The following is a 26,645-nucleotide window of genomic DNA, read 5'->3' as shown; positions in this document are numbered from 1 at the left end:
GCTCAGAATCACTGTTAGGTAAGGTAGTGGGGGAGGCAGTAGCATCACTGACCTGTCTCTAATCAAGGACCACACTGCCCACCTGCCCTCCCCTGAAGTCACAAAGGATCCTGGATTGCAGAAAGAAATCCCCTTCTGCAAAAAGCCAGGTGGGACCTCACTGGTCTCAAGTATTAGTAGTTCCAAGACCTTAGACGTGTCTTGGCCTTTTTTGCCTCACAGCCACTAGATGGCAGGACAGCATCATTTTATTTCTAGTCCATAGGCACTAAATAATCATCCAGCCTGTTCTTTATTTAAAAAAAATTTAATGGTTTTGTAATTTTCTGATTATTGAAGAAAATTTGGAAAACACAGAAAAGCATGAAAGAAAAATATTCAAAATATGTTAATATTAGTAAAGGATTCAGGTTTTAAATTACTTAATCATTATGGGACCAGTCTATATTCATTATGAACCGTAGTTTAAAGAAGAGGATCTAGGATCCTCCTTGCACTTGAAGAGGGATCTCTCTTGATGTAAATATAACCCTGTAGTCCTTGTCCTGGATATAAAATCAAGGTTTTAACCAAATGCCTAGCACAGCTACAGAAAATCATAACTAATTGCTGAATTGTAGGATATAGCCTTGGAGCTGTGGGAGGTTGAGGAGGGAAGGATAAGGAAGGACTGGAGGAGGAGTTAGAACTTGAGTTGCCAGAAAAAGCAGGGAGGATATCAGGGGACCGGCAGAACCTCAGGGCCAGGGTGGACACTATGGTCAGGCAAGGCCACCGATGTGGCTTCTGCCTAGGAAAGCAGGCCGAATCTGCTGGACAGGCTGAGTTTGGTCTTAATGGCCACGAGGAGCCATTATAGGTCCAAGACCAAGCCCTGGCCAGCAGCCTAGAAGATGTTCTCTGCTAGAAACGTGAGAAATCAGAGGCTCCCTTCTGAGCTCTGCTCAAGGTCAGAATCCAAGAAAAGAAACAAAGGGGAAGACAGGTTTCATGCAGTCTCAAATTTCCCCGGGGCCTCTGTGGAATCTTGTGTGTCTCCTCTGAGGAGTTTCTTTACTGGCCTGGTTTCCCAGTGGAAGAGAGCAGGAGAAAAGATCTATTCTCAGAATTAGATTAGCTCCCTATTTTCCAGGCACTGGCTCGATCACATGGGTTTTACCCTTGGCATCATCTGTGTTTTCCAGCCTTTGCCCCCTGGAGGGTGGTTAATAAATGCCACTTGGTTATAATTCTCTCTCCTGGTGGCATCTTAGGTGTCTTCACCAGTGAGTGTTAGATGTAAACACATCCCTATAAAAAATGTGGTATTTGTATAATTATAAGGAATATCTAAGTGGCATGCCTTTTCATTTGGAGAGGGGTTAAAAAACTGTTTTAGAAGACACAGTGCTTTGGAATCAGAGACAAGAACAAAAAAGGCAGATCTTAATTCGTTCCAAAGAATATGTTCCAAGTTAAGCAAAAATTGTGCCATGATGCCCATTGATTAAAAGGGACCAGGTCTGGGCTCACTAAAAAGAGATGAACATTGTCATTTACACAGGACATTTACTTTTCAATAAAGGAAGGCTTCAAATTCAGCTGACAAAAAATTAGATGCCTGTCTCCCAAATTTGTACATAGAGAATGATAAAGGTTTAATGCTGTATTTGAAGCAGTGATGATACTACATAAACTAATAGAAGTAGCAAAGTTGAGTCAGACAACCGGGGTTCAGTTCCTGGCCCTTCCTCCCACTTACTATTTGAGGGACTATAGCAAGTCACGTGACCTTCCTATGCCTGTTTCCTTATCTGGACAATAGAAATATTAATCTGTGCCCACAGGATTGTTATAATTAGAGTAACTGTCAGCTTCCCAAATTACCTGAATGTGCCTGCTGAGGAAGAAATCATAGAATCATGATTTTAACACTGGGAGAACCCTTAAAATGTAACTTATCTTGGGAGGCCGAGGCGGGTGGATCACGAGGTTAAGAGATCGAGACCATCCCGGTCAACATGGTGAAACCCCGTCTCTACTAAAAATACAAAAAATTAGCTGGGCATGGTGGCGCGTGCCTGTAATCCCAGCTACTCAGGAGGCTGAGGCAGGAGAATTGCCTGAACCCAGGAGGCGGAGGTTGCGGTGAGCCGAGATCGCGCCATTGCACTCCAGCCTGGGTAACAAGAGCGAAACTCCGTCTCCAAAAAAAAAAAAAAAAAAAATGTAACTTATCTAATTCCCTTCATTATGATCAAGGAAAGGAAGACCAGAGAGGTGAAGCATAGCCACCCAGCAGAACCAGGACCAAGACACAGGCCTAACTTGGGGTACAGTGCTTCCCACCAACATCAAGTACCACCATCAAGTGGTGGCATCGGGCTGTTCAACCACATTAATCCACCCACAGAGTGGTTTTCTCCTTCCACCCAAGTGGGTCAGCAAATTTTCTTCATGTTCACAGCTTCCTTTCTGCTTCAGTTTGGCGGCGGGATGGCATAGGGACAGCTGTCCCAGCAGGGTGAGCAGTAGACTTTCCAGTGAAGAGGACCGACTGTATGTTTTAGGAGCAGCGAGTGCAGGCCACCAAAACATGGGCAGAGGGTCTAGGAACTGCAAAGCTGCAGCTTCTGCATGTGTGGGATACCTCCAGTTCTTTTCAGTTATTGCTCTCTAGAGGGGAAAAATTAACTCTAAAGTGAAAAGAAAAGGTAAATCATCAGCTCTTCACAGTAATGGAAACCTAGAACACTATTAGCAGAGAAAAACTAAGCCTAGTAATAGAAAAGTGCTATGAAAACATAACCAATTGCTTCTCACATGAACATGTGATCACAAATAGGAAATGTGAGCATGGCATTGCATGTTTAACCCCTGAGCTTCTGATTTTCTCTCTCAAGGATCTGTGATGAAGTTTTTTCGTTTTTTTGTTTGGTTGGTTGGTTGGTTTTGTTTTCTTTTTTTTGTTTTTTGAGACAGAGTCTCACTCTGTTGCCCAGGCTGGAGTGTAGTGGTGCAGTCTCGCCTCACTGCAACCTCTGTCTTCTGGGTTCAAGTAATTCTTGTGCCTCAGCCTCCCAAGTAGCTGAGATTAGATGCACGTGCCACCACTCCGGGCTTTTTTTTTTTTTTTTGTATTTTTAGTAGAGATGGGGTTTCACCATGTTGGCCAGGCTGGTGTTGAACTCCTGACCTTGGCCTCCCAAAGTGCTGGGGTTACAGATGTGAGCCACGTCGCTCGCCAATGGTGAGTTTTAAGGGGAAAAGATGGGTGAAGTGATTGAGTACGGACTGAAATATGTTAGCTGTTCTGATGCTGGACCCTGCAGCCATAATACAGACCCGTTATATCCACTCAGTCTGTTAGGCTATTTAGAGACAATTCAGCCCTTTATTCCCCCAGGATGATTTGTTTTAAAGTCATTTGTCAATTTTTATTGTCAGGGACCCTACTGTGTTTTTTTTTTTTTAGGGGAAAGAGGGAAATGTGGAGGGTGGTATGTTTGGGGAGGGGGATCTATTCTTCTCCTTAGCCTCCTTTAAACTGAGTTTGTTTCCCTATGTCTGTATTTTTGCAACTGAATTTCAGAGAAAAAAAGCGTATAGAGCAAATTTTCTCTCTTGTTCACAGACCTGAGGATGGCAGATGATCGAGAGGTTTGTGCAGGGTTGTAGGTTCTGTGACCTCATTCTATCAGCTTCACACCCTTTCTAGACTGTGGTCCTGAACCAAGAAATTGAGAAAAGCCTTGCTGAGCAGTTCACTTTATAAGTGTTTGGTTTTCATATGTTTGCATTCTCCTTGTTGCGCTGGGAGGGATGAGATGGAAAAATACTGCAACTCCTGGATCATTCACTTTCTGCAAGATCATTGAAAAATCTTTATATGCCTCATTTCAAAATGAAGGGCTTTGCCATGCTTCCATGGTCTTCTATTATTTTTATTATTCACTTGAACACCTTTAAAGGAAAAACATAACCTAATGAACTTGAATTCTTTTTTGTTTCTTTTTTTGAGACAGAGTTTCACTCTGTCACCCAGGCTGGAGTGCAGTGGCACAATCTTGGCTCACTGAAACCTCTGCCTTCTGGGTTCAAGCGATTCTCCTGCCTCAGCCTCCCGAGTAGCTGGGACTACAGGCGTGCCATGATGCCTAGCTCATTTTTTTGTGTTTTTAGTAGAGACAGAGTTTCACTGAGTTAGCCAGGATGGTGTAGATCTCCTGACCTTGTTATCCGCCCACCTCAGCCTCCAAAAGTGCTGGGATTACAGGCATGAGCCACTGCACTTGGCCTGAACTTGAACTCTTTAATTAACCACATACTCACTTCCTGTTTTTGTTGATTAACTTCCATGTAGTTTGAGATGTTTTGCCATCATGTGAGTGCTGTTTTGCAGCCTGTTGTAGATGTGGCACTTTAGTGGGTTGACCATGTGTGTTGCTCATCAGCTTTACATAGCTGTGTGATGGTTTATTCTGTTGATACTCTGTCTCTTGCTTAGCTATTCCCCTGTTGTTTCCAATTTTTCACTCTTAAAGATTGTGCTCCTGGCTGCATGTTTATGGAAATTTGCATTGTTTTTTTTTTCCTTTGGACCCCATGCTCATAGACAGTTGCTTTTTTCCACGGGGAGCCATCCCAGGGTTGGGGGATACTACAATGGGGAGCCGGGGCATTTCTGCCGGTCAGCAGAGAAGGGAGAGGCCAGTGTGACCTTCCCAGCCCGAGTTTGAATGGTCCTATGGAAAACTCCAGCGTGCAGTTCACTGCTGATTCAGTCACAGGCCTTCAGGGCCAGGCGGCCTGTGCCAGTCTTCTGTCCCCTGCTGAGCTCCGAGCATGTTGAGTTTTTATTATTACAGAGAAGAAGGAAACTCACTTCCTGTCGTCGCAGAGCACAGCCTAGTTCTGATGCAAAGGGGACTGTTTTCGGATGGAGACACTAGGTACCACCTGCACTCTTTCTTTCCTTCTCTGTCTTGCTCTGTGCCTTGGTATGTTAGGACGATGGGGATGCCCTCTGTTGAGAGGTTGAGACCATGAATGAATCATCCCCAAAATATTTAGACAAAGTGGCTATGAAAACCAGAGCTCTAGTTCCGAATGAAACAGCTCTGGGGAGATATGAGCCTGGTGGTGTGTTTACTTTCATGTTGATGAATGTCTGCAGGCAGATAGAGCTACTGGGAATCCTATTCATGGTGATGCTTTAGAAAATAAATCGCAGTGTGTTTACATGCTTATATTCCTTTCCAAATATAGAAGGACATAATTCACATTTTGAGTAGCCCAGGGGATCCATAAGAGGATAAAACCTGTATTTATCCACTTCAGTGATGGGGAAAATTATACTTGCACCCGGAGTGGGTTGTAAAAATCCACTGTACTCTTTCTAAGGTTTTTTATTTCTTTGTAAAGGAGGCAGAATATTTTTATCCTATATTGTTTTCTGGTACAAGTTGCTGTAGGTGCTTCAAGGAGATCTTTTTAGCTAAATAATCATGAGAGCTTGGTTATAATTTTTTGACTCTTGACTTTGTTGTGGTGAAAATGACTGAGTTGACCTCACGCTGTGAAATTAGAAGTTGGAAGAAATGGCTCTCTAAGACGTTAGGAGAGTCTGATTCCTTCTTGATAGTTGATGCTGGGATTATCTGTGTTCCTAGCAGAGATTTATGCTTATCTGAACACATCTGGAAACGAAGATAATGGTACTTACCCACACTGGCAAGAAAACTCAACACGAAGAAGCAGTTGGGATGGTTAGCAAGCACTGGTCAACCTGCTGTGTTAATTAACTTCCCTTTGCATTTTAATGCACACTTAAGTGCACTTAATAAGTCATTCTACCAAGATATTGTAGTGTATTTTGATCATGTTTGTTTGGCCCTTAAGCATGGTGATTTAGTAGCCAGATTTCTTTTTTCAAATCGGCAGTGAATTGTGGATTCACTGCTTTTAAGCGGATTTAGAACTTTGAATTCACTGCTCTGGTTTATCTTAGACTTTGCACTTAATAGCAGGTTCCACAACAAGAATCTTACATTTCTTTGCAAAGTAATCTTAGTAAAAGTCTTCAGAATGTTAAAAAGGGCTAAGGCAAAGACAGTTGTATCAGCAGCAATTAGCAAGAGATGGGTAAAGGGGATGGAGAGAATGGGAAGTGATAGACTCTGGAGTAAAGAGTGCCTTGGCCAGTTTTATTTGCCTTGTCTTTCTTTGCCTCTCCTCTGTACTTTGCAGAATCAATGGGATAATGATTGTTAATTCAATTTGTAAAGCATAAGTCTGTAAAAATATTCATACTTATTCATGGTGACTTAACAAATATCTGAAGTGGTTCCTCCACCGTTTGGATCATTCATCAGCTTCGGAAGAAACACTCATGCCCATTGATCTGGACTTGAAAGAATCTCTGCGGCCTTTTCCTTCTGCCTCCCCTTTTAGTGGGGTACAGCAGTTCTCACATGCATCAGCATCCTCTGCAGCGAGGTCCTAGGAACCTGGAGAAACAAGAACAGCCACTTTTAGAAAATCATGTCTTTGGGGATGATCGCCAGCTGAAGAAGTCTCTAATCTGGACCTTTGAAAGCAAATTACTCTCCTTATTCCTGCCCCAGCTCCCACCCCTGGGAGAACCTGCTGGGCTGAGCTGTGGACTGTTGCCTTCTTTGTGCCATTGGCTAATTAATTAGCACAATCTCCCAGGAGCCCTTAAGGCCCTTTCTTCTGTCTAATAGCAGTTGTTTATCTGATGATCTGCTCGGCTCCAGCAAGTGATTTCCAAACAGACTGTAACTCTATTCACTGCTAGGACTGGGATCACAAAGCATGCCTCCTCTGACTCTGCCAGAGTGAATTACTGCTCACACCTAGGCTGCCCCAGGGACTCTACACAGTTTGTTACAAACGAAGGAGACTAAGGATGACATTGCCTGCTGGGGCATTTCCTGGAAGCATTTGTTTAATGTTCAACTCAGCTGTCACTGCTGGGAGACCTTGCAGGTTTCATGGAGAGTTGTAAATTGCCCCCGTGGCCCTAAATACACCCTCACTGCTGCAGAGGGGCATCTTCCAGAGGCTGTGCTTCCTGAGGTATGTCAGGTTCCATCTTCTGGCCAAGAGCCAAGGAGCCAATAGGCTGTGCACAGCTGGAGAGGTATCTGATACAGTAGAGCGAGCCGGTGTTCTCTGTCCCACACAGGAGTGTGAATCGACACCATGCAGGAATGTGGGGCCAACGTCTTCCATCAGCTTCTCCGCTTCCACGGGCTCTGGAAGTAGGCGAGGGTCTTGAAACAAGATCAGAGACCGCAATGAAAGGTCAGCCGAGAAGGCACATGCAGTGGACAGACAGGCTTGTTGCCATGACCCTCAAGCTTCAGAGGGTCCTGTGTGATTTGCCCACAGACACACAGCTATGCAGTAGAGCAGGGATTCAAACCCAGGCAGTCCAGCCCCTGAATCCATGGATTTATCTACTGTACCGCCCTTCAAGCGTCTCCTTATGCACATATGAGCAAATCTGGACATATTTTCTTTTCTTCTCAGTTTTTTTAAAAGGTAGCACACTGCTGCCATTGTTCCGCGATTTGGTTTTATTCTGTACTTTATATGACTGATTGGAGATTGTCCCACATCAGACCATAAAGAGCTTCCTCATTCTTGTTTACAGTTCTGTGTGATTTTGATTAAAGAACCCTTCCCTTTATGATCCAACCTGATTATTAGCGAGTGACTAATTGAGTAAACTTTTGTCTGCTAGCTAGCTCTTGTAATTGAGGAGTGCTATGATGGTGCAACATTGGGAATGGGAGAGTCAGGGGAAATGAGGGAAGAAAACTTACTACTCCAAAAATGTTTCCAAGTAGTATTAGGCCTCCCCTCTGAAAGAAATACTCAAGCAAAAGAGTTGTCCTTTGTTCCTGCAGCATCAGCAGGCAGGGGCTGCCCTGAATTAGCTCCCTCTCCGAAATCTGTTCCCTTCCTATATGTGAGCTTTGAGCCTGAGGCTGTACCTAATCAGTGTCTCTGCAGCAGCCTTGCAACAAGAGTTGGCGACATGGAAGTGCAGGTAGCAGTGTGCCCCTCCCTCATTTGTCCCTGACATGTCCTGCTGGTCACCAGGCAGGACAGCAGCTCCATTTGGCTGATCTGCACCTAGTTGAACTGGAGGTGGCCCAGGGCCTCTGACTGTGGTGTTTCTTCAGCATGAAACACTCTTCACTCATTCACAAAATACTGTTGAGCACCTGGTATGTGCAGGACAGTGTTCTAGAAGCTGAGGGAACCGCAGTGAAGTAGTCTAAGTCCTGCCCTCATAGAGTTTACACTCTAGCAGGAGACAACATAGCTCTGTAGTTTGAGGTCAGGTGATGAGTTGTGATTTAAAAGTTAAGGCAGGGGCCAGATGCTATGTGGCTCATGCCTGTAATGCCAGCATTTTGGTAGGCCGAGGTGGTCAGATCACCTGAGGTCAGGAGTTCAAGACCAGCCCAGCCAACATGGTGAAACCCCATCTCTACTAAAAATACAAAACAAAAAGTAGCCAGGCATGATGGTGTGCACCTGTAATCCCAGCTACTCCGGAGACTGAGGCAGGGGTGGGAAGGAAAAAGTCAAAATAATAGAGGTAGTAACACATAGGCCCTGCGGGCTGTGGTCAGGAGCCTGGAGTTTCTTACCAGCATGTGGGAAAACCATGGGATGGCTCTGGGCAAGGAACTAATCTGACTGGATTTATCTTTTTTTTTTTTTTTTTTTAAATATATAGGGTCTCTATTGCCAAGGCTGGAATGCAATGGCGCCATCTAAGCTCACTGCAGCCTCTGCCTCCTAGGCTCAAGTGATCCTCCCACCTCAGCCCCCAAAGCAGCTGGGACTATAAGCGTACACCACCACGCCTGGCTAAATTTATTTATTCATTTATTTGTATTTTTTGTGGAGACCGAGTTTCTCTATGTTGCTCAGGCTGTTCAAAGTCCTGGGCTCAAATGATCTGCCCACGGTGGCCTCAGAAAGTGCTGGGATTACAGGCATGAGCCACCACACCTGGCCTTATCATTTTTATTTATTTAAAAGCTCACTTCGGCGGGAAGCCAGTTAGGAAATGGTGGACATCAGGTCAGAAAATGATGCAGCTTGGGCCTTCCAGGGTCCTGGCCTGAGGCAGCAGCAAGATGCCCAGTGAACTAGGGTTGTTGTGTGCAGAGACTCCAGACCCAGGGACAGTGGCCAGCTCCACTGGGTGGGAGTCATCGTGGGTGCCCTGGGTCCTGCCATGCCCTGTGATCCTCCGCAAGCAAGTCCGAGCTGACAGGCCAGCAGGAGACACCCTGAAGGCTTCTGAAACCCTGGAACAGAGTTTCACAGGGAGCACTGGGAGGCCTTTAAGTGGTGATGGTGGGATGATTTCTTTCTTTTTGAGAAGGAGTCTTGCTCTGTCACCCAGGTTGGAGTTCAATGACACCGTCTTGGCTCACTGCAACCTCTGCCTCATGGGTTCAAGCGATTCTTGCGCCTCAGCCTCCTGAGTAGCTGGGATTACAGGTGGACACCACCATACCTGGCTAATTTTCGTAATTTTGTAGAGATGGGGTTTCACCACGTTGGCCAAGCTGGTCTTGAACTCTTGACCTCCGGTGATCTGCCTGCCTGGAATTACAAGCGTGAGCCACCGCACCGGGCCTGATTTCTCTTTTTAAAGGAACACTCAGGCTCACGGGAATCTTGGGCTCGAGCATCACCCACTCTCCTCCTCCATTCCCACATTTCTCTTATCCATTGGCTTTGTTCTGCCCAAAAGTGGCTGATCTGTCCTCTTGGCTCCTCAGGCCACATGGTAAAACATGGCAGCCACCAACTCTCATTTTAGCCACCTTGACAGAGACTGACCCTTTTTCTCAATTTCAGTTCTCAAATTCCCAGGGAAGAGGACTGATTGGCCCAGCCTGGGGATCAGATGCCCCCTGGACCAATCAGTGGTGGCTGCAGGGTCAAGGGGGTGGGATGACAAATCACTTTCTACCAATATGGTGGCTCTCACTATAGTCTCAAATGGAGAATGGGGGTGAAAGGGATATAATCCCCAGGGGAAATAATATACCCCAAAACATCACAGCTCTTAGGTGCAGAGCTTTTAGGTAGTAGCCTAATCTCTTGGACTCTGATTCTTGAAGAATATATCTATAAGCAGTGGACTTTTAGTCCCTCTCCCTCTTTATTTCTGGTGCTTTCTTCCTGATGCCTTCTAGACCTTTGCATCTTTTCTTTGTCTGTCTCCAGTTACATGCTTTAAACATCAGGGTTTGCTTCCTTGAAGTTAAGCTATGGACGGAGTTTTCCCAAGGCCAGCTCTTCTTAGGAAGATGAGTTCAATGGGATTGAATTGATAGTCACTTACAAACACACATCCGTGGTCTGGGAAGATGTGGGTTTAACAAAAAAGCTATTTTGGTTAAAAGGAAAAATTAATATTGACTGTCTCAAATCCAGAAAGAGGAAGCAGATATCAAGTTCATTTTGAAAAATAAGAGTTCATTTTAGGGGCAGACTAGCTAAGCTCTTTTGCTTAGAAGGAGAAATTAATATTAACAAACTCAAATCCAGAAGGAGGAAGCAGATACTAAGTGCATTTAGAAAAATAGGAGTTCAGTTTAGGGGCAGGCTAGGTATCACCCTTTTGAGATATTTACCAGGAGTGAGAATCACATTTCATGTTCAATTTTAAGGTACTTTTCATAACCATGGACAGTGTTTTGTTTTTTTAAATGTGTTTATCTTTATTCCCCTATTGTGTTCTTTTTATGTAACAAGTTAATTTTCCAAGTTTTATTCTGATAGAACCAGAGTCCTTTTATTTTTCACTTAAACATATCTAATTCTGTTTTTCTTATAAAGGATACTTGCTGGTTTTGTTTTGCTCATCACTGAGGATGAGCTAATGACAGCTTTAAAGAATCCCAACTTGTTTATTACTTGGATATCATCATAGAGATCCGTATCACAGAAGAAGAAGTAGGATTTTATCTCTGAAAGGATTTTAGTGCATAAACTGTGGTTTCCAGCCTGCCAGACTTCATGCTACTCTTAGGATCTTTGAATAGCCTTAAATTAGCTGCAAGACCTAGGAAGCTTGCTCTGAAATTCAGTTGACATGTTAAAAAACGTACTTTAGGCCGGGTGCAGTGGCTCACGCCTGTAGTCCCAGTACTTTGGGAGGGCGAGGCAGGTGGATCACCCGAGGTCAGGAGTTCAAGACCAGCCTGGGCAATGTGGTGAAACACCGTCTCTATTAAAAATACAAAAATTAGCCAGGCATGGTGGTGCACGCGTGTAATCCCAGCTACATGGGAGGCCAAGGCATGAGAATCGCGTGAACCTGGGAGGTGGAGGTTGCAATGAGCCGAGATCACACCACTGCACTCCAGCCTGAGTGACAGAGAGAGACTCCATCTCAAAATAAATAAATAAATGAAAGTCCTACTTTACCTATTCAGTATTCTTTTCTTTTATCCCATTCTGGTATTATTAAGGGTTACAGAGAGCACTGGATGAAGCCCATCCTGAAGCTACCTTGGTAGAGGGGTTAACTGGACCAGGAGACCTGATTTCAGAAAGGTCACAGATTATATTCCACCTTCCACAAAAGTAACCTGGAAGATGAGTAAGTCCTGTCCTGAATTTTAATATCAAAGACAGAGTTTGTTCAAAGAAAAAATAGTCTAGTATGGAAAGCATACCCTTTGGGGTCAGGTCACCAGGAGTCACATTCCAACTCTGAACTTGAATTTTCTTAACTGCACAAAGGCAGCATGGCTGTGAGAACATGCAGTGATTTTATAAAGCTCCTGGCCCATAGGTGGCAGGTACTAATAAGAAATAACTATGTAAATCTACATCTTTTGGACTTATGTATTATTTTTGTGTTGGTCGCCTCTGCTTTTGAGGTCTTACTCAAGAAATCTTTGCCCATACCAACATCCTGGAGAGTTTCCTCAACATTTTCTTCTAGCAGTTTCATAGTTTCAGGACTTAGATTTAAATCTTTCATGCATTTTGATTTAATTTTTGCATATGGCAAGAGTTAGGAGTCTAGTTTCATTCTTTTGCATATGGTTATCTAGTTTTCCCAGCACCATTTATTGAAGAGATTGTCCTTACCCCAATGTACGTTCTTAGCCCCTTTGTCAAAAATGAGTTCACTGTAAATGCATAGATTCATTTCTGGGTTTTCTCTTTTTTTTTTTTTCCCCATTGGTCTGTGTGTCTGTTTTTATGCAAGTACCGTGACTGTTTTGATTACTATAGCTTTGTAGTGTAATCTGAAGTCAGGTAAAGTGATTTCTCCAGTTTTCTTCATTTTTCTCAGGATGGCTTTGGCTATTCTGGGTCTTCTGTGGCTTCATATAGATTTTAGAATTTTTTCTTCTATTTCTGTGAAGACTGTCATTGGTATTTTTGATAGGGAGTACATTGAAATCTGTAGACTGCTTTGAGCAGTATGGACATTTTTAACAATATTAATCCTTTGAATCCATGGCCAACTGCCTGGATTTGGACTTGCTGTGCCCCCTCACAACCCTGAGCTAGTTACTTCCCCACCCGATCCTCTACAGCTCATCCTTAAAGGGGGTTACAATGACATCTACCTCCCTCTCTGAATTGCTATCAGAATTCAGTGAGGACATGCAGATTAGAGTTTTTAACAAGATCCAGGCCTCTAGTAAGCACTGACAAGTGTTCATTGTTATTATTATTACTTGTAAAATGGGCATGATTATCCCCCCACTACCTACCTTTGAGGCACCCATTAAAGACCAGAGATTTTGTGTGTTCCAAAGGCTGTACATACATATTTTAACAAGTGCAGAGGACGCTGTCAATAGCAGTCATTAACAGGGTGGCAATAAGGAAATCCTATTGCTGTCTGAATGGCGAGTCCTTGAAACTCCCTTTGCTGATACTGACATCTCCAAGGGTCGGGGGGCGGGGAGACATCACAGGAAGTACCTGCTGCCACCGCATCACCCATCTAATTTTGTGAAAGTCATGAAATGCTTCACCTACTGCATGCAACTGACTGCGTTACATGAGAGGAAGTAAGTGCTCTGCAAAGGATTAATGACTCACTGGATGAGGTCACACGGGCGAGTGAACACAGAGCTTTGACCAGCCCCAAGTCCAGCAGTCTTTTGTGCTGCTTCTTTGTGGGAGGAAATGTGAAGAAAACCCAGTGTCACCCTGCAAACCAGATAGAACACAAAACAGTGGAGGAGCCCAGAGAAGGCAAAACAGATTCAGGATATTTCTCTTTTAAAAGCAGAATGGCATCATGGAAGAAATTTGACCTTCCAAAAAGTGGAGTATAAAGTCACATTCAAGGGGAAAAACAGCAATATGGCATCTGTAGCTTAGACATACAGAGTTCATGTGTAATTTGGAGTAAGATAGGAGTGGTGGGGGGTTGGGGAGGCCATGCCTTTCAGAGATTCTGAGAAACTCTGACCATAAAAGTCCATGACAACTCAAGGGCAGTACCCTTGACCCCATGTTTGTCAGGTAACAGGCTGGATTTTAACTTTTACTTTGCTGCTTTAACTCTGGCTGGGCGCTGTGGGAGAAGGGCGGGCAGATCCTTCTAGCAAATACTCCAGGGGACAGGGTTGCAGACTCAGACCTGCCCATCACTAGCTGGGTGACCTGGACAACCCCTGTCTCCCAGTGGACCTCAGTTTCCATATCCATAAAATGAAGTGGATATGATTCTATCGATTCATTCATATAACAAATATGTATTGAGCAACTTACATGCCAGGCATTGTTCTCCGTGTTGGGGATTCAGTGATTTTCAGGACAGAGAAATGTCTCCCTCCTGGAGCTCATGTTGGCATGGATGGCTGGCAAGATAGCTTCCCACCCTCGTTGGACATGTGTCTCTCTGCCCACTCCGTGGTGCCTCATGTCCCGCCACGGTGCCTACCTGCTAGACCTTTGGCAAACTGGACCACCCAATTGTCTGGAGACTGGAAAGAGCCTACTTTTTTGTTGTAATCTCTCTGCTCCTTTTTCCCCCTTTTAATGTAAATGTTACTAAAACGTAACATCCACAGAGAAAGTGCACACACTGGTACATTTTCACCAACAGAAACACACATGTAACCAGCACCCATACCAAGAAACAAATACAACTCACTCTCAAGAAAGGCCCTGTGTCCCTCTGGTCTCTGACCTCCGCCATAGGGAAAACCCCATCTCCAGATTTCTGATCCTAGGTATTAGCCTTGTTCTTTTCAACTTTGTACGTACCCTTTTGCATGTCAGTTCTTTCACTCAGTGTTGTATTTGTGAGGTTTATTCATGTTGCTTCACATTGTGGTGGTTTGATCATTCTCGTATAGCATTTCATTAGATGAACGTTCAACAATGTGTGCATTTGCCTGTGAATGGACGTAGGGATCATTTTCTGTTTGAGACCATTGCTGAATGGTATTGCTGTGACATGTATGGGCCTGTCTTTTGGTGAACGTGTTTGCATTTCCCAGGGGAGTTGCTCTGGCATAAGTTGTGTATGTTCCATTTCAGTAGCTTCTGCCAGTTTTCCTCAATGGGGGTACAAAGTAGGTTCCCACCAGCAATGTTTGACAATCCCCGGGGCTGAGCACTCTGCTTCCTTTACACTATAGCCATTCTGGTGAGTGTGTACTGACATCACGTTGTGATTTTAATTTGCAATTCTCTGGCATCTAATAAAATCTGCCAGGGGACCCTGTTCCACTTAAACATGACAATTAAACAGAGGTATCTGTGCACACCAGGTCTTTTCTCCAAGGATATTGCGGTTTTCATAGGCACCCCCCTTTTCACGCTCGTAGTAAAATCAAGAGGCATTACTATACACACTTCTTCCACAGCCCCTGACTGTGGAACTCTATTTCCCCAGTAAGAAGAAGAAAAATGTTTCTGAGCAATCCATCAAGACCACCCGGGACCGAGTGCCTACGTATCAGTACAGCATGAATTTTGAGAAGGTGGGCAAATGCATCATAATAAACAACAAGAACTTTGATAAAGTGACAGGTAGGTGTGTGGGTGTGGATGATCCTTTCCGGTTCCGTTTCATCTTCTCCTATTTGTATCGGACATTTATGGGAGAAACGCTGCACCCCCCTATTGTGGCAGACAGGCCCTCTGAAGGCGGGGTTCCTGTGTCCAGGGAAAAGGGTTATGTTCAGCCTAAGGCCCTACCACCTGTGTTAGCTGATGTGGGGCTTTAATCAAAGGGCTGAGAATCCAGGGGGGCCTTAGCTTTGATGGAGCGGAGTGTTACCAGGAGGTTCACCTGTTGCGGGCAGGCTGCCCTGTTAGTCTCCCCTTTGAGTTTGCTATTCTTTTAAACTGTGGACTTGGAAGGCATTGTATATTTTGGAGTGTTTCTGCTGCATCTGGCACCAGTATATTTAGTGCCTGGCCCGCTGGTACCCGCATGTGGTATTCAGCCAGGGGATGCTCACCTGTGGCCTCGTTGCTTGATTCCCACAGGTATGGGTGTTCGAAACGGAACAGACAAAGATGCCGAGGCGCTCTTCAAGTGCTTCCGAAGACTGGGTTTTGACGTGGTCATCTATAATGACTGCTCTTGTGCCATGATGCAAGATCTGCTTAAAAAAGGTGAGCGCCGCCAGGAGTGGTGGCTCACGCCTGCAACCCCAGAACTTTGGGAGGCCAAGGTGGAAGGATCACTTGAACTCAGGAGTTCAAGACTGGCCTGGGCAAATTGGCAACACCCTATCTCAAAAAAAGGTTTTTTTAATTAGCTAGGCATGATGGCATGCACCTATAGTGCCAGCTACTTGGGGGGCTGAGGTGGAAGGTTTGTTTGAGCCTAGGAGGTCAAGGCTCTGGTGAGCCATGTTCACATGACTGCACTCCAACCTGGGTGACAGAGTGAGACCCTGTCTCAAAAAAAGAGAAGTTGAGCCCTTACCGCCTCTCTGGCTATCTTCTTCCTGTACCCAAGGGAGGTGATCCTCCCACCTTGGCCAGGCCCATCTCAGGAGGATGCTTGTGCAGGACAGATGAATTTCAATGTGAGAAACCTCCCCCCTCTTGAGCAGTCCATACGCATCCTGGAGTAGGCAGGTCTCTTTCAGGGAGCCTTCAATCTCTTCATAAAAATACGAAATCAGCTTAAATTCCAGCAAGAGAAATAGATTCTTTATATACAGAACGGTCACAATCTCAAAAGACTCATTCCTGGGAAGTAACAAATCTGTGTCATCCTTTCCAGAATGAAGTGTAAGTGTAAACTTCACTCTGGTGGCGGATAGAGAATAATAATTCCCATATGCTTTAGATCTACATTGTTTTTTATATAGCATGTTCACAAAATTATTTCATTGGCTCTTTAACAGGAGCCCTGCAATGTTGGCCAACAGAATCTAATGCTCATTTTATAAATGTAGAGGTGGGCCACATGCGGTGTCTCTCGCCTGTAATCCCAGCACTTTGGGAGGCCGAGGCAGTAGGATCACTTGAGGCCAGGAGTTCGAGACCAGCCTGGCCAACATGGTGAAACCCCATCTCTACTTAAAAATACAAAAATTAGCCGAGTGTGGTGGTGCGCTCCTGTAATCACAGCTACTTGGGAGGCTGAGGTGTGAAAATCACTTGAACCCGAGAGGCAGAGGTTACAGTAAGCCAAGATGGTGCCACTGCACTCCAGCCTGGGTGACAGCAAGACTCTGTCTCAAAAAATAATAAAATAAAATAAAATAAATGAAGGGGTGGAGTTTCCGAGAGGATGGAAGATGCACCGAAGGGTGCAGTTAGTCGGAGTAGAACCAAAACCCCGCACTCTGGTCTTCTGACTCCAGGACGAATATATTTTCTGTGACACCACCCTCTCTAATGGATGCCACCCAGGGTCTTCTGGCATTTAGGGCAAGTGTTTGAAAGTAACATCCTACCAATTCTTTAGACACAGACCCACAGGAAGTAGAAAGGAACACAATCTCAATTACAGCTGTGTTTCTTAATCTTGCAGCTAAAACAAAAAGTCCTCACCATCTCTGTTTTTTTTAAACTAGGCTTTTTCCTAATTTCCTCCAACTTGACTGTTACAAGCTGACCTTTTGTACCCTAGTAGGTCATGTGCTAGACCAGACTAAAAATCAGGAGTCCGAGATCTGGGTCTGGCCCAAGTTCTAACAGCTAGGCAACCCAGGCAAGGCAACCACATCATCCTGATTTTCTTGCTTTCCTGAAATGCAGATTATGATACCAGATCCTGCTGTTTCTTGGGGATGGAGTGAGGACGTTTGTGAGCCAAGAGGAATTTTGTGAGCATGCTTCGAGAAGTATAATGGCCCAGACCAGGCATATGAACTTGTCCCAATTGTAATTTCTGTTCTTTTGAAAGATGATTCATTCTGCCCAAGCCCCAAGCATGTCACAATCAGAGAGTTCTTGTTTATTGTCCTCTCAAACTAGTAAAGCATTTATTTTTTCTAACTTTACATGCAGTCAGTTCCAGTGAAGACAAAACTCCCGTTCTCTAACAATCCTAATTTGTGGGATCTTAAAATAAGCTAAGAACTCCCAAGTTTCACCATCGCCTTGTACCTCTACTGTCAAAACTAATATCGGAATCACTGTGCAGATGATACAAAGGTGTCTCAGGCATTCGAATGGGAGAGGCCACTCTTGCTTTGCCTGGAACTGGTGAGGTAGCTGGACTGTGCGGTGTCCTGGGCTTAAAGCATGGCCCCAAGGCTCCAACAGGTTGTACCACCTTTGGGGAAGGTTATGAAATATCTCTGAGGTTTCATCATTTTATCAGTGAAGTAAACATAAATGAGGCCTACTTCCAGTCTTGTAGGAATTAAAAGTAACTCATGTAAAGTACCTAAAAGTTATTCCTTTCCCTCTCAATCAGAGAAGAAAGGATAAGTTTATTAGCTAGTTATAGGTTGGTGCAAAAGCAATTGCTGTTTTTACCATTAAAAGTAATGGTTAGTTAGTTAACCTAAAAGCTGGTTAGTTAGTATCCCAGAGCTTTTGATGAGTTCTGGCTGGGCCAACTAGCTACATGGTTTATAATTCTTCTCCTCAGTACCCTAAATGCACAGCCAATCTAGCAATTTTATTTATTTTTTCTTTAGTTTTGTTTAATTGTGGTAAAATATACATAACATAAAATTTACCATTGTAACCATTTTTAAGTGTTATAGATCAGAACGACATTCACATGGTTGTATCACCATCACCACCATCCATCTCCAGGCTTTTTTTCATCTTCCAAAACTGAGACTTTGGCTCTATTAAACACTAGCTAGCTATTTCCCCTTCCCTCCAGCCCCTCGCAACCACTGTTCTGTATTCTCTCTCTGAACTTGACTACTCAAGGTACCTCCTGAAAGTGGAGTCATGCAGTGCATGCCTTTAGTAACTGGCTTATTTCACTTAGTATAATATTTTATTCTCTTTAACACATATGGACGTGATGTTTATTATATGGCCTGTTTTACAATTTACAGATGAGGAAACCAAGGCACAAAATGGTCAGTAACACTCCTGATATCACAGAACTAGCCAACAGCAGGGTCATGTCCATCAGCCCCCATACACTGTCTCTTCCTGATATCACAGAACTAGCCAACAGCAGGGCCGTGCCCATCAGCCCCCATACACTATCCCTCCCTCTTAACTTCTTAGATAAGTCTGGTCCTTTGAGAGGAGCCCAGTGCCCAGGCCCTCCCCTCCACTCCCTTGTAGCCCTCTAATAGTCCGGGGCAGCCACCAGGCTGCCTCTGGAAATGCTGCTTCTGAGGCCCCCAAGAACTTAAGCCTTAACTCTTCAATGTTCATATTGTTTGCTTACAGCTTCTGAAGAGGACCATACAAATGCCGCCTGCTTCGCCTGCATCCTCTTAAGCCATGGAGAAGAAAATTTAATTTATGGGAAAGATGGTGTCACACCAATAAAGGATTTGACAGCCCATTTTAGGGGGGATAGATGCAGAACCCTTTTAGAGAAACCCAAACTATTCTTCATTCAGGTAATCTCTTTTCAATGCTGGTACACTTGAAAATGGGGAAAGATTACAGAGTGACGGGATGGCATCATTTTTACAAATCTAAGTGTTCTTCCAAATTAAAATTAGGGTTTTATTTTTCTGTCACTGAATGGTTGGCATATGTGTTTGCACTGGATCACAAATTATGAAGGTTTATTTTTTTTTTTCTTTGAGACAGAGTCTCACTGTCACCCAGGCTGGGGTACAGTGGTGCGATCTCGACTCACTGCAACCTCCACCTCCCAGGTTCAAGTGATTCTCCTGCCTCAGCCTCCCAGGTAGCTGGGATTACAGGCACGTACCACCATGCCTGGCTAATTTTTGTATTTTTAGAAGAGATGGGGTTTCACCATGTTGGCGAGGCTGGTCTCAAACTCCTGGCCGCCTCCCAAAGTGCTGGGATTACAGGTGTGAGACTTCACGACCGGCCATAAATTATGAAGGTTTCTTTAAGACATTGCAATACTTTTATTTGCTTTGCTTAGTAATTTGACACAGATTCATTCATTCATCTGTTCATCAGATTATCACTGAGCTCCTAAGTTTGCCAGGCACAGTTCTAAGTATTGGGACACAGCAGTGAACAGCATGCACGTTTCTGTCCCCAGCTGCATGGATTGATGTCTGCTTTGATACTTAGGCTTGCCGAGGGACAGAGCTCGATGATGGCATCCAGGCTGATTCGGGGCCCATCAATGACACAGATGCTAATCCCCGATATAAGATCCCAGTGGAAGCTGACTTTCTCTTCGCCTATTCCACGGTTCCAGGTATCACGTTCATTGTCTGCTAAGCATACTTCAGTCCATTCCATCATCAAAACACAGACTTGGGGGCTGTATTAGTTTCCTCTCTTGCTGCAGTAATACATTACTACAAACATAGTGGCTTAAAATACACAAATGTATTATCTTGCACTTCTGGAGGTCAGAATTCCAAAACAGGTTGGCAGGGCTACATTCCTTCTGGAGGTTCAAGGGAAAATCCATTTCCTAGCCTTTGTGTGGCACGTTAGAACCTCCTGCATTCCTTGGCTGTGGCCCCTTCCTTCATCTTCAAAGCCAGCAACTTTGCATCTCTCTGACCCTTCTGCCGTGACAGTGCTCTCTTTCTGACCACAGCTGAGAAAGGACCCCTGTGATTAGATGGGACCCACCTGGACACTCTGGGATCATCTCCCCATGTCAGTCCGATAACCTCAACCACATCTGCAAAGGCCTTTTTTCCACAGCAGGTTTCGTGTTCACAGATTCCGGGGTTAGGGGATGGACATCTGTGGGCACTGTTATTCTGCCTACCACAGAAGTGCATTCTCTTTTCTCTCCAGGAAAGCTGACTTGGGACTTGATCTTGGACTTCCTAGCCTTCATAACTTAGAGAAATAGACATCAGTTGTTTAAACCATCTAGTCTCAGGTGTTTTGCTATAGCAGCCCAAGAAGACTGATATACCCTGTGATCCAGCCCCGAGTTTTACCAAATGCACTGGGCTATCCGGCCCCTCAGCACTCCATCTGACAAGCCATTTATTATTATTATTTATTATCATTTATTATTATTATTATTGGTAATTATAAGGACAAACATTTCTATAGTGCTTTACAATACAGAGTGTCTTTCATGTGTCTTTTCTCATATAATCCTTACAATAATAGCATAAGTGTTTAGGAAAGGTATTATTGCTGTCCTGATTTTACAGACAAAATAAAAGAATATTCAGTTTAGATGAGCTTAAGTGATTTTGGTATGCAGTGGAGCTGTGGCTCACACCAAGGTTCCTTTACGCTGCAGCCTGTACACAGGTACCAGAAAATGCCAGTAATGGGTAAGCCTACTCACTTTACCAAGCGCCACATTAGACTGAGTCTGTACAGTGAAAGTCCTTTCTTTGTTTTGGGTACAAACCAGCACTAAGTTAGAATTTTCCCAGCTGTGCTAGTAGTTTTGTCAAGTGTTTGGCCTAAAGGTGCTGGTTACAGTAAGTAGGTCGGTGTGTTTGGAAAACCAGCTCTAGCAGCATCTACAGATGGGATTTTGTGAGAGCGATGACTTCACAAGTTTTAAGGATGGTATAAGATAGAAAATAATTTGGTCTTCCTGCTCTCGAGAGGGAGGTGGTGTAATGGGGGCATATGTCTGCGTAAACAAACCCAGTGGTAGAGTTGTAGGTGCTCTAAGCAAGGAGGCAGATGAGAAAAACTATGTTTTATTTATTTATTTTTAATCTTATTTATTATTTTTTTTTGGAGTCTCACTCTGTTGTCCAGGCTGGAGTGCAGTGGCACGAACTCGGCTCACTGCAACCTCCACCTCCCGGGTTCAAGCGATTCTCCTGCCTCAGCCTCTTGAGTAGCTGGGATTACAGGCACACGCCACCATGCCTGGCTAATTTTTATATTCTTAGTAGAGATGGGGTTTCACCACATTGGTCAGGCTGGTCCCGAACTCCTGACCTTGTGACCTGCCCGTGTTGGCCTCCCAAAGTGCTGGAATTACAGGTGTGAGCCACCCCACCTGGGCAAGAAAAGCGATGTTAAAAAGGAGCTGCTATAACTGAGCCTAAAATTTCAGACAACATGGGTAAGAGAAAGATGGCTTGTCAGACGGAGTGCTGAGGGACCGGATACCCCAGTGCATTTGGTAAAACTCAGGGCTGGATGGTAGGGTATATCAGTTCTTCTTGGGCTGCTATAGCAAAATACCTTAGAGTAAGTGGCTTAAACAACAGACGCTTATTTCTCTAAGTTATGGAGACTGGAAAGTCTAAGATCAAGTTGCTGGCTGAGTCAGTTTCTGGTGAGGGCTCTCTTTCTAGCTCATAAATGTCACCTTCTTGCTATGTTCTCACATGGCAGAGATTGACCTAGACAGAGTGAGGCCTCTGGTGTCTCTTCTTGTAAGGACACCAATCCTCTTGGATCAGAGCCCTACTTTAGTGATTTCATTGAACCTTAATTACCTCTATAAAGGCCCTGCCTTTAAACAGTCATGTTATGGGGTGTGGCTTCAACAAATGAATTTTGGGAAGACATAGTTCAGTCCATATCACAGGATATGACAGAACATGGCCAGGGTCAAACCAGGACAGGTAGGCAAGTGGCCCTACCATGGTGGGCCCTGTGTGCTGTGCCAAGCAGCCTGAACTTTACCCAGATAAAGTGGGGAAAGGAAACCGTTTTAGATTAGGGAGTTATAGGATGAGATTTTCCCTTCCAGGGCATCAGGCTCTCCTAGCCCTGCCCCTCAGACAGTTGGGTATTCAGCTTCCTCATGCCTCTAGATTTCTTCAGCAAGATCCAACTGTACTCCCCTGTACCCCAGCAGCAGGAACACATCTCAGAATTTTCCGAGGTTCTCTGCAAATTCTTTCTCTAGTAGGTTTGGATTAGAAAGTAGAACAGTCCCTGAAAGGGTGGTGAGGAGTTCCAGAGTTATGGAATAGACCTCTAGTATTTCCTTTGGAAGTCTGCATGTCCAGATCTGTCTCACACTGTCTCACACCCATGTATCTGATGTGTATCAAGTGGGTACCTCCATCAGAACTGACACAGGAGAGGACCCTGGCATCATCCACCAATGCTGGCCCTTCGTGATGTTGTCTGTCATTGGATTTCCATGCTGAAATACCCAAAGCGCTTTTTAGCATCTTCATGCCAGCCCTCTAAATCTCAGATGTTTGCTCTCTGAGCACACTAGCATAATTCTCATTAATGACTTGTGTGCAGAGTAGGGTCAAATTGTTTCTGAAAAGCAGGTGTGAAAGCCCCATCCACTCATTCTCATTGGTGAGTGGAGCAGCAGTCAGAATTAGCTGATTTGATTGTCTCCTTTCTTTCCTGTTGAAGGCTATTACTCTTGGAGGAGCCCAGGAAGCGGCTCCTGGTTTGTGCAAGCCCTCTGCTCCATCCTGGAGGAGCATGGGAAAGACCTGGAGATCATGCAGATCCTCACCAGGGTGAATGACAGAGTGGCCAGGCACTTCGAGTCTCAGTGTGATAACCCACGCTTCCATGAGAAGAAGCAGATCCCCTGTGTGGTCTCCATGCTCACCAAAGAACTCTACTTCAGTCAATAACCATACCAGGGGTACATTCCAGCTGAGAAGCAATGGATCACTCATTAACGAATGAGATTTTTTTTTTTTTTTTGATGCTCTTGAAATATTGAGAAATTCTCCAGGATTTTAATTTCAGGAAAAAGTATTGATTCAACAGGGAAGAAACTTTCTGGTGCTGTCTTTTGTTCTCTGAATTTTCAAAGATTTTTTTAATAATGTTATTCATTTGGTGACTGTAACTTTCTCTTAAGATTAATTTTCTCTTTGTATGTCTTTTACCTTGTTATTAGACTTAACACATGCAACAAAAGTGACCTCTAGAGAAGACTCATGCCTGTGTCCGCTGTAATTGGTGGTGACACTGGTAGTCAGAGTCGTGTTTGCACTTGGTAAAGAGAATCCCAGTGTTTGACAAAACACAGCCAAGGGGACATTTACTGAACTTTATTGCAGAATGTGGATATTGAGTGTGATTTGAATGATTTTTCATTGGCTTAGGGCAGATTTTCATGCAAAAATTCCCAGATAAGTTCGAGGAGAAAAAGTTTAATGATTCTGATATGTATCTGTCAGGATCCAGTCTGGAAAACAAACTAGAAACAGAAACAGCATTCTACATGTTTCAACAGAGGGAATTTAATACAGGGAATTGACTTACATAGATGATAAAAGAAAAGCCAAACAGCAAGAAGCTGTTACCACACCTAGGGCTATGAGGATAATGGGAAGAGGTTTGTTTTCCTGAATCCAGTAGTGGGATCATCCAGAGGGGCTGGAACCATGGTGGGGGCTCCCTAGTGGGAGCTAGGACCACCAATGGATTGTGGAAAGCGAAGCCATGACAAGGACAAAGCCACTGCCTGAGATGGAGTGAGCTGAGTCAGATACAGAGAATACCTTGATCTCACCTCTCCTGCTCTCACATCTTCCACCAGCACCTTACCGTTGCAGGAATACCTGGAAGCCACCTTGCCAAGGCCCTTGGAAGAGCAAGGGACAGTGAGGCAGGAGAATAATAAGAAATGAATAAGCCTGGCCCATAATGTGAACATAAGTAATCACATTCCCTAATGTTCAACAATTCATCAATTTAATCATTTATTCTTTGGGTTGTCAGATAGTCTGTGTGTGTGTAAAATAATCTGTTTTGGCTTTATGTGCAAAATCTGTTATAGCTTTAAAATATATCTGGAACTTTATAGATTATTCCAAGCCTTATTTTGAGTAAATATTTGTTACTTCTAGTTCTATAAGTGAGGAAGAGTTTATGGCAAAGATTTTTGGCACTTTGTTTTCAAGGTGGTGTTATCTTTTGAATTCTTGAAAAATGACTGTTTTTTTCTGCCTAATAGTAACTGGTTAACAAACAAATGTTCATATTTACTGATTAAAAATGTAGTTGCTTAATTCCTAACCAGTCTGGTTTGCTTTCCTTTTGAAATTATTTATGGCGATGGAGAAATGAGAAAACAGGATAAGAATTGACCCTGTTGACTGGGCACAGTGGCTCACGCCTATAATCCCAGCACTTTGGGAGGCAGAGGTGGGTGGATCATTTGAGGTCAGGAGATCGAGACCAGACTAGCCAACATGGTAAAACCCCACCTCTATTAAAAATACAAAAAAAAAAAAAACAAAATATCCAGCCCGGTGTGGTGGTGGGCCCCTGTATTCCCAGCTACTCAGGAGGCTAAGGTAGGATAATTGCTTGAAACTGGGAAGTGGAAGTTGCAGTGAGCCAAGATTGCACCACTGAAAAAAAAAAAAAAAAGAAGAATTGACCATATTGGCTTGACCTCAACACATAATATAATTTTTTTGAAGTTAGTACACTAATAAAATAAGTAATCACTTGGGAAGCCAGGACTCCTCACATAAAGGGTTAATCAACTTAGAAAGATGTTTGTGATGGGCTGCCATTTATTAATTTTGGCAATAAAATCAGACAACATAAAAGTATCTTCTTTCAAATAAGAAAACTAACTCCGGGTGAGTTTATTAGACTTGTCCCTGGTTTCCTGCCATCTAAAATACTCTAATTGTACAAAACTGGAGATCATAACAAGCATCTACCCTACTATTCCCAGAGTTCACAGGCCGTTCTTTGGAAAATAAGCTATCTATTAAAGGTCTCTATCATAGAAATCAAAGGGCCTACGTGCATTGCAGTGTGAAGTAAAAACCATAGCAATCTAGTTATTTGCCTTGGAACCTTCATTAAAGAGAAAGAAATGCTCCCAAGTGTCAGGATTAATTTTTCCTGATCTCTCTAGGAAGTTATAGCTTACAGATGATGAATATTACCTTATATCCCAAAGACTTTTAATAGTCTTAGTCCTTGAATACATCCATGGGCAGACCCTTATTTATTGATATCGGAAACCCTAGTTCAAGTTGGGAATGTGTTCAGTCATACCACCTTCGTTCTAAACTTTCCAGATTTTCTATATTCCAAAAGTCTGATGACAGGTTACCCTAAAGGAGAACTCAGTCCTGGTGAATATACATTCCAAGTTCTCATCATTCAGAACCCCAGTTCCTCCTCACAGGAGTGTCAGACAGGGCACTGCCCTTGTCCCATAGGAAGACAGTGCAGACTACAGCTTCCCCACTGGCTTTATGAATCCAAAGCTGGATTTTTCTATTTTTGTTTTCCTCAAGGTGCCATTAGGTTAAAGTTTTAGCTACTGGGCCACGTGCAGTGGCTCATGCCTGTAATCCTAGCACTTTGGGAGGCCAAGGCAGGCAGATCACCTGAGGTCAGGAGTTTGAGACCAGCCTGACTAACATGGTGAAACCACATCTCTACTAAAAATACAAAAATTAGCCAGACATGGTGGCAGGTGCCTGTAATCCCAGATACTCTGGAGGCTGAGGCAGGAGAATCACTTGAACTCAGGAGGTGGAGGTTGCAGTGAGCTGAGCTCTTGCCACTGTACTCCAGCCTGGGAGACAGAGCAAGACTCTGTCTCAAAAAAAAAAAAAAAAAGAAAAACTAACTAAATATATATATATATTTATAAAGTGTATATATATATTTATAAACTATATATATATATTTAGTTTTTCTTTTTTTTAGTTACACTAACTATATATATATATATAAGTTTTAACTATTAATACATTCACAGACAGCTTTGGGCTCTGCCCTAGGCTTTTTCTCTGAGCAAATTTCCAGAAGCCATCATTAGCCCAATAAATTTATGAATTGTATTCATAAATCGGTCTGAAAATAAAGTCCTGGGGTCACTGAATTTACACGATTTAAAACCTCGAAGAAACCAAGGCCTCTCTGTGAGAAAGAAAACGACATCCACTGAAACGTCCTAGACACGGACTGACAAATCCTTATTTTGCCCAGTCTTGCAAGTGCATCACCTGAAATCTCTTAGTACCAGCTACTCTGGTGACCCACGGATTGATTCTATTTGACTTCTTGGAAGCACACCGTTTCTGCCAGCTTTTCATTTTTCAGGCCCTTTTCTAGAAACATCTGGCCAGGTAAGAGGCTGTGTTGGTCATCAGTTT

General features: G+C 43.8%; 1 protein-coding gene across 3 annotated transcripts in view; it reads left to right on the top strand.

Moving 5' to 3' along the window:
- CASP7 (caspase 7) overlaps nucleotides 1-24,531 on the top strand; it is a 42,117-nt gene extending 17,586 nt beyond the window's left edge. For all 3 annotated transcript variants that reach the window (XM_064373837.1, XM_064373838.1, XM_064373836.1), the window contains exons 3-7: nucleotides 14,927-15,063; nucleotides 15,526-15,654; nucleotides 18,868-19,043; nucleotides 19,702-19,831; nucleotides 22,906-24,531. In XM_064373837.1, the coding sequence (XP_064229907.1) occupies nucleotides 14,927-15,063; nucleotides 15,526-15,654; nucleotides 18,868-19,043; nucleotides 19,702-19,831; nucleotides 22,906-23,135 (802 nt within the window). In that variant the 3' untranslated portion in view covers nucleotides 23,136-24,531. The remainder of the gene's footprint in view (nucleotides 1-14,926; nucleotides 15,064-15,525; nucleotides 15,655-18,867; nucleotides 19,044-19,701; nucleotides 19,832-22,905) is intronic.
- Nucleotides 24,532-26,645: the final 2,114 nt, after the last annotated feature.

This window comes from Aotus nancymaae, unplaced genomic scaffold (assembly GCF_030222135.1).
Source record: "Aotus nancymaae isolate 86718 unplaced genomic scaffold, 86718_ANA_hifiasm-v0.15.2.pri h1tg000010l, whole genome shotgun sequence".
Taxonomy (NCBI): Eukaryota; Metazoa; Chordata; class Mammalia; order Primates; family Aotidae; genus Aotus; species Aotus nancymaae.
This window is presented reverse-complemented; position numbering and strand designations above follow the sequence as displayed.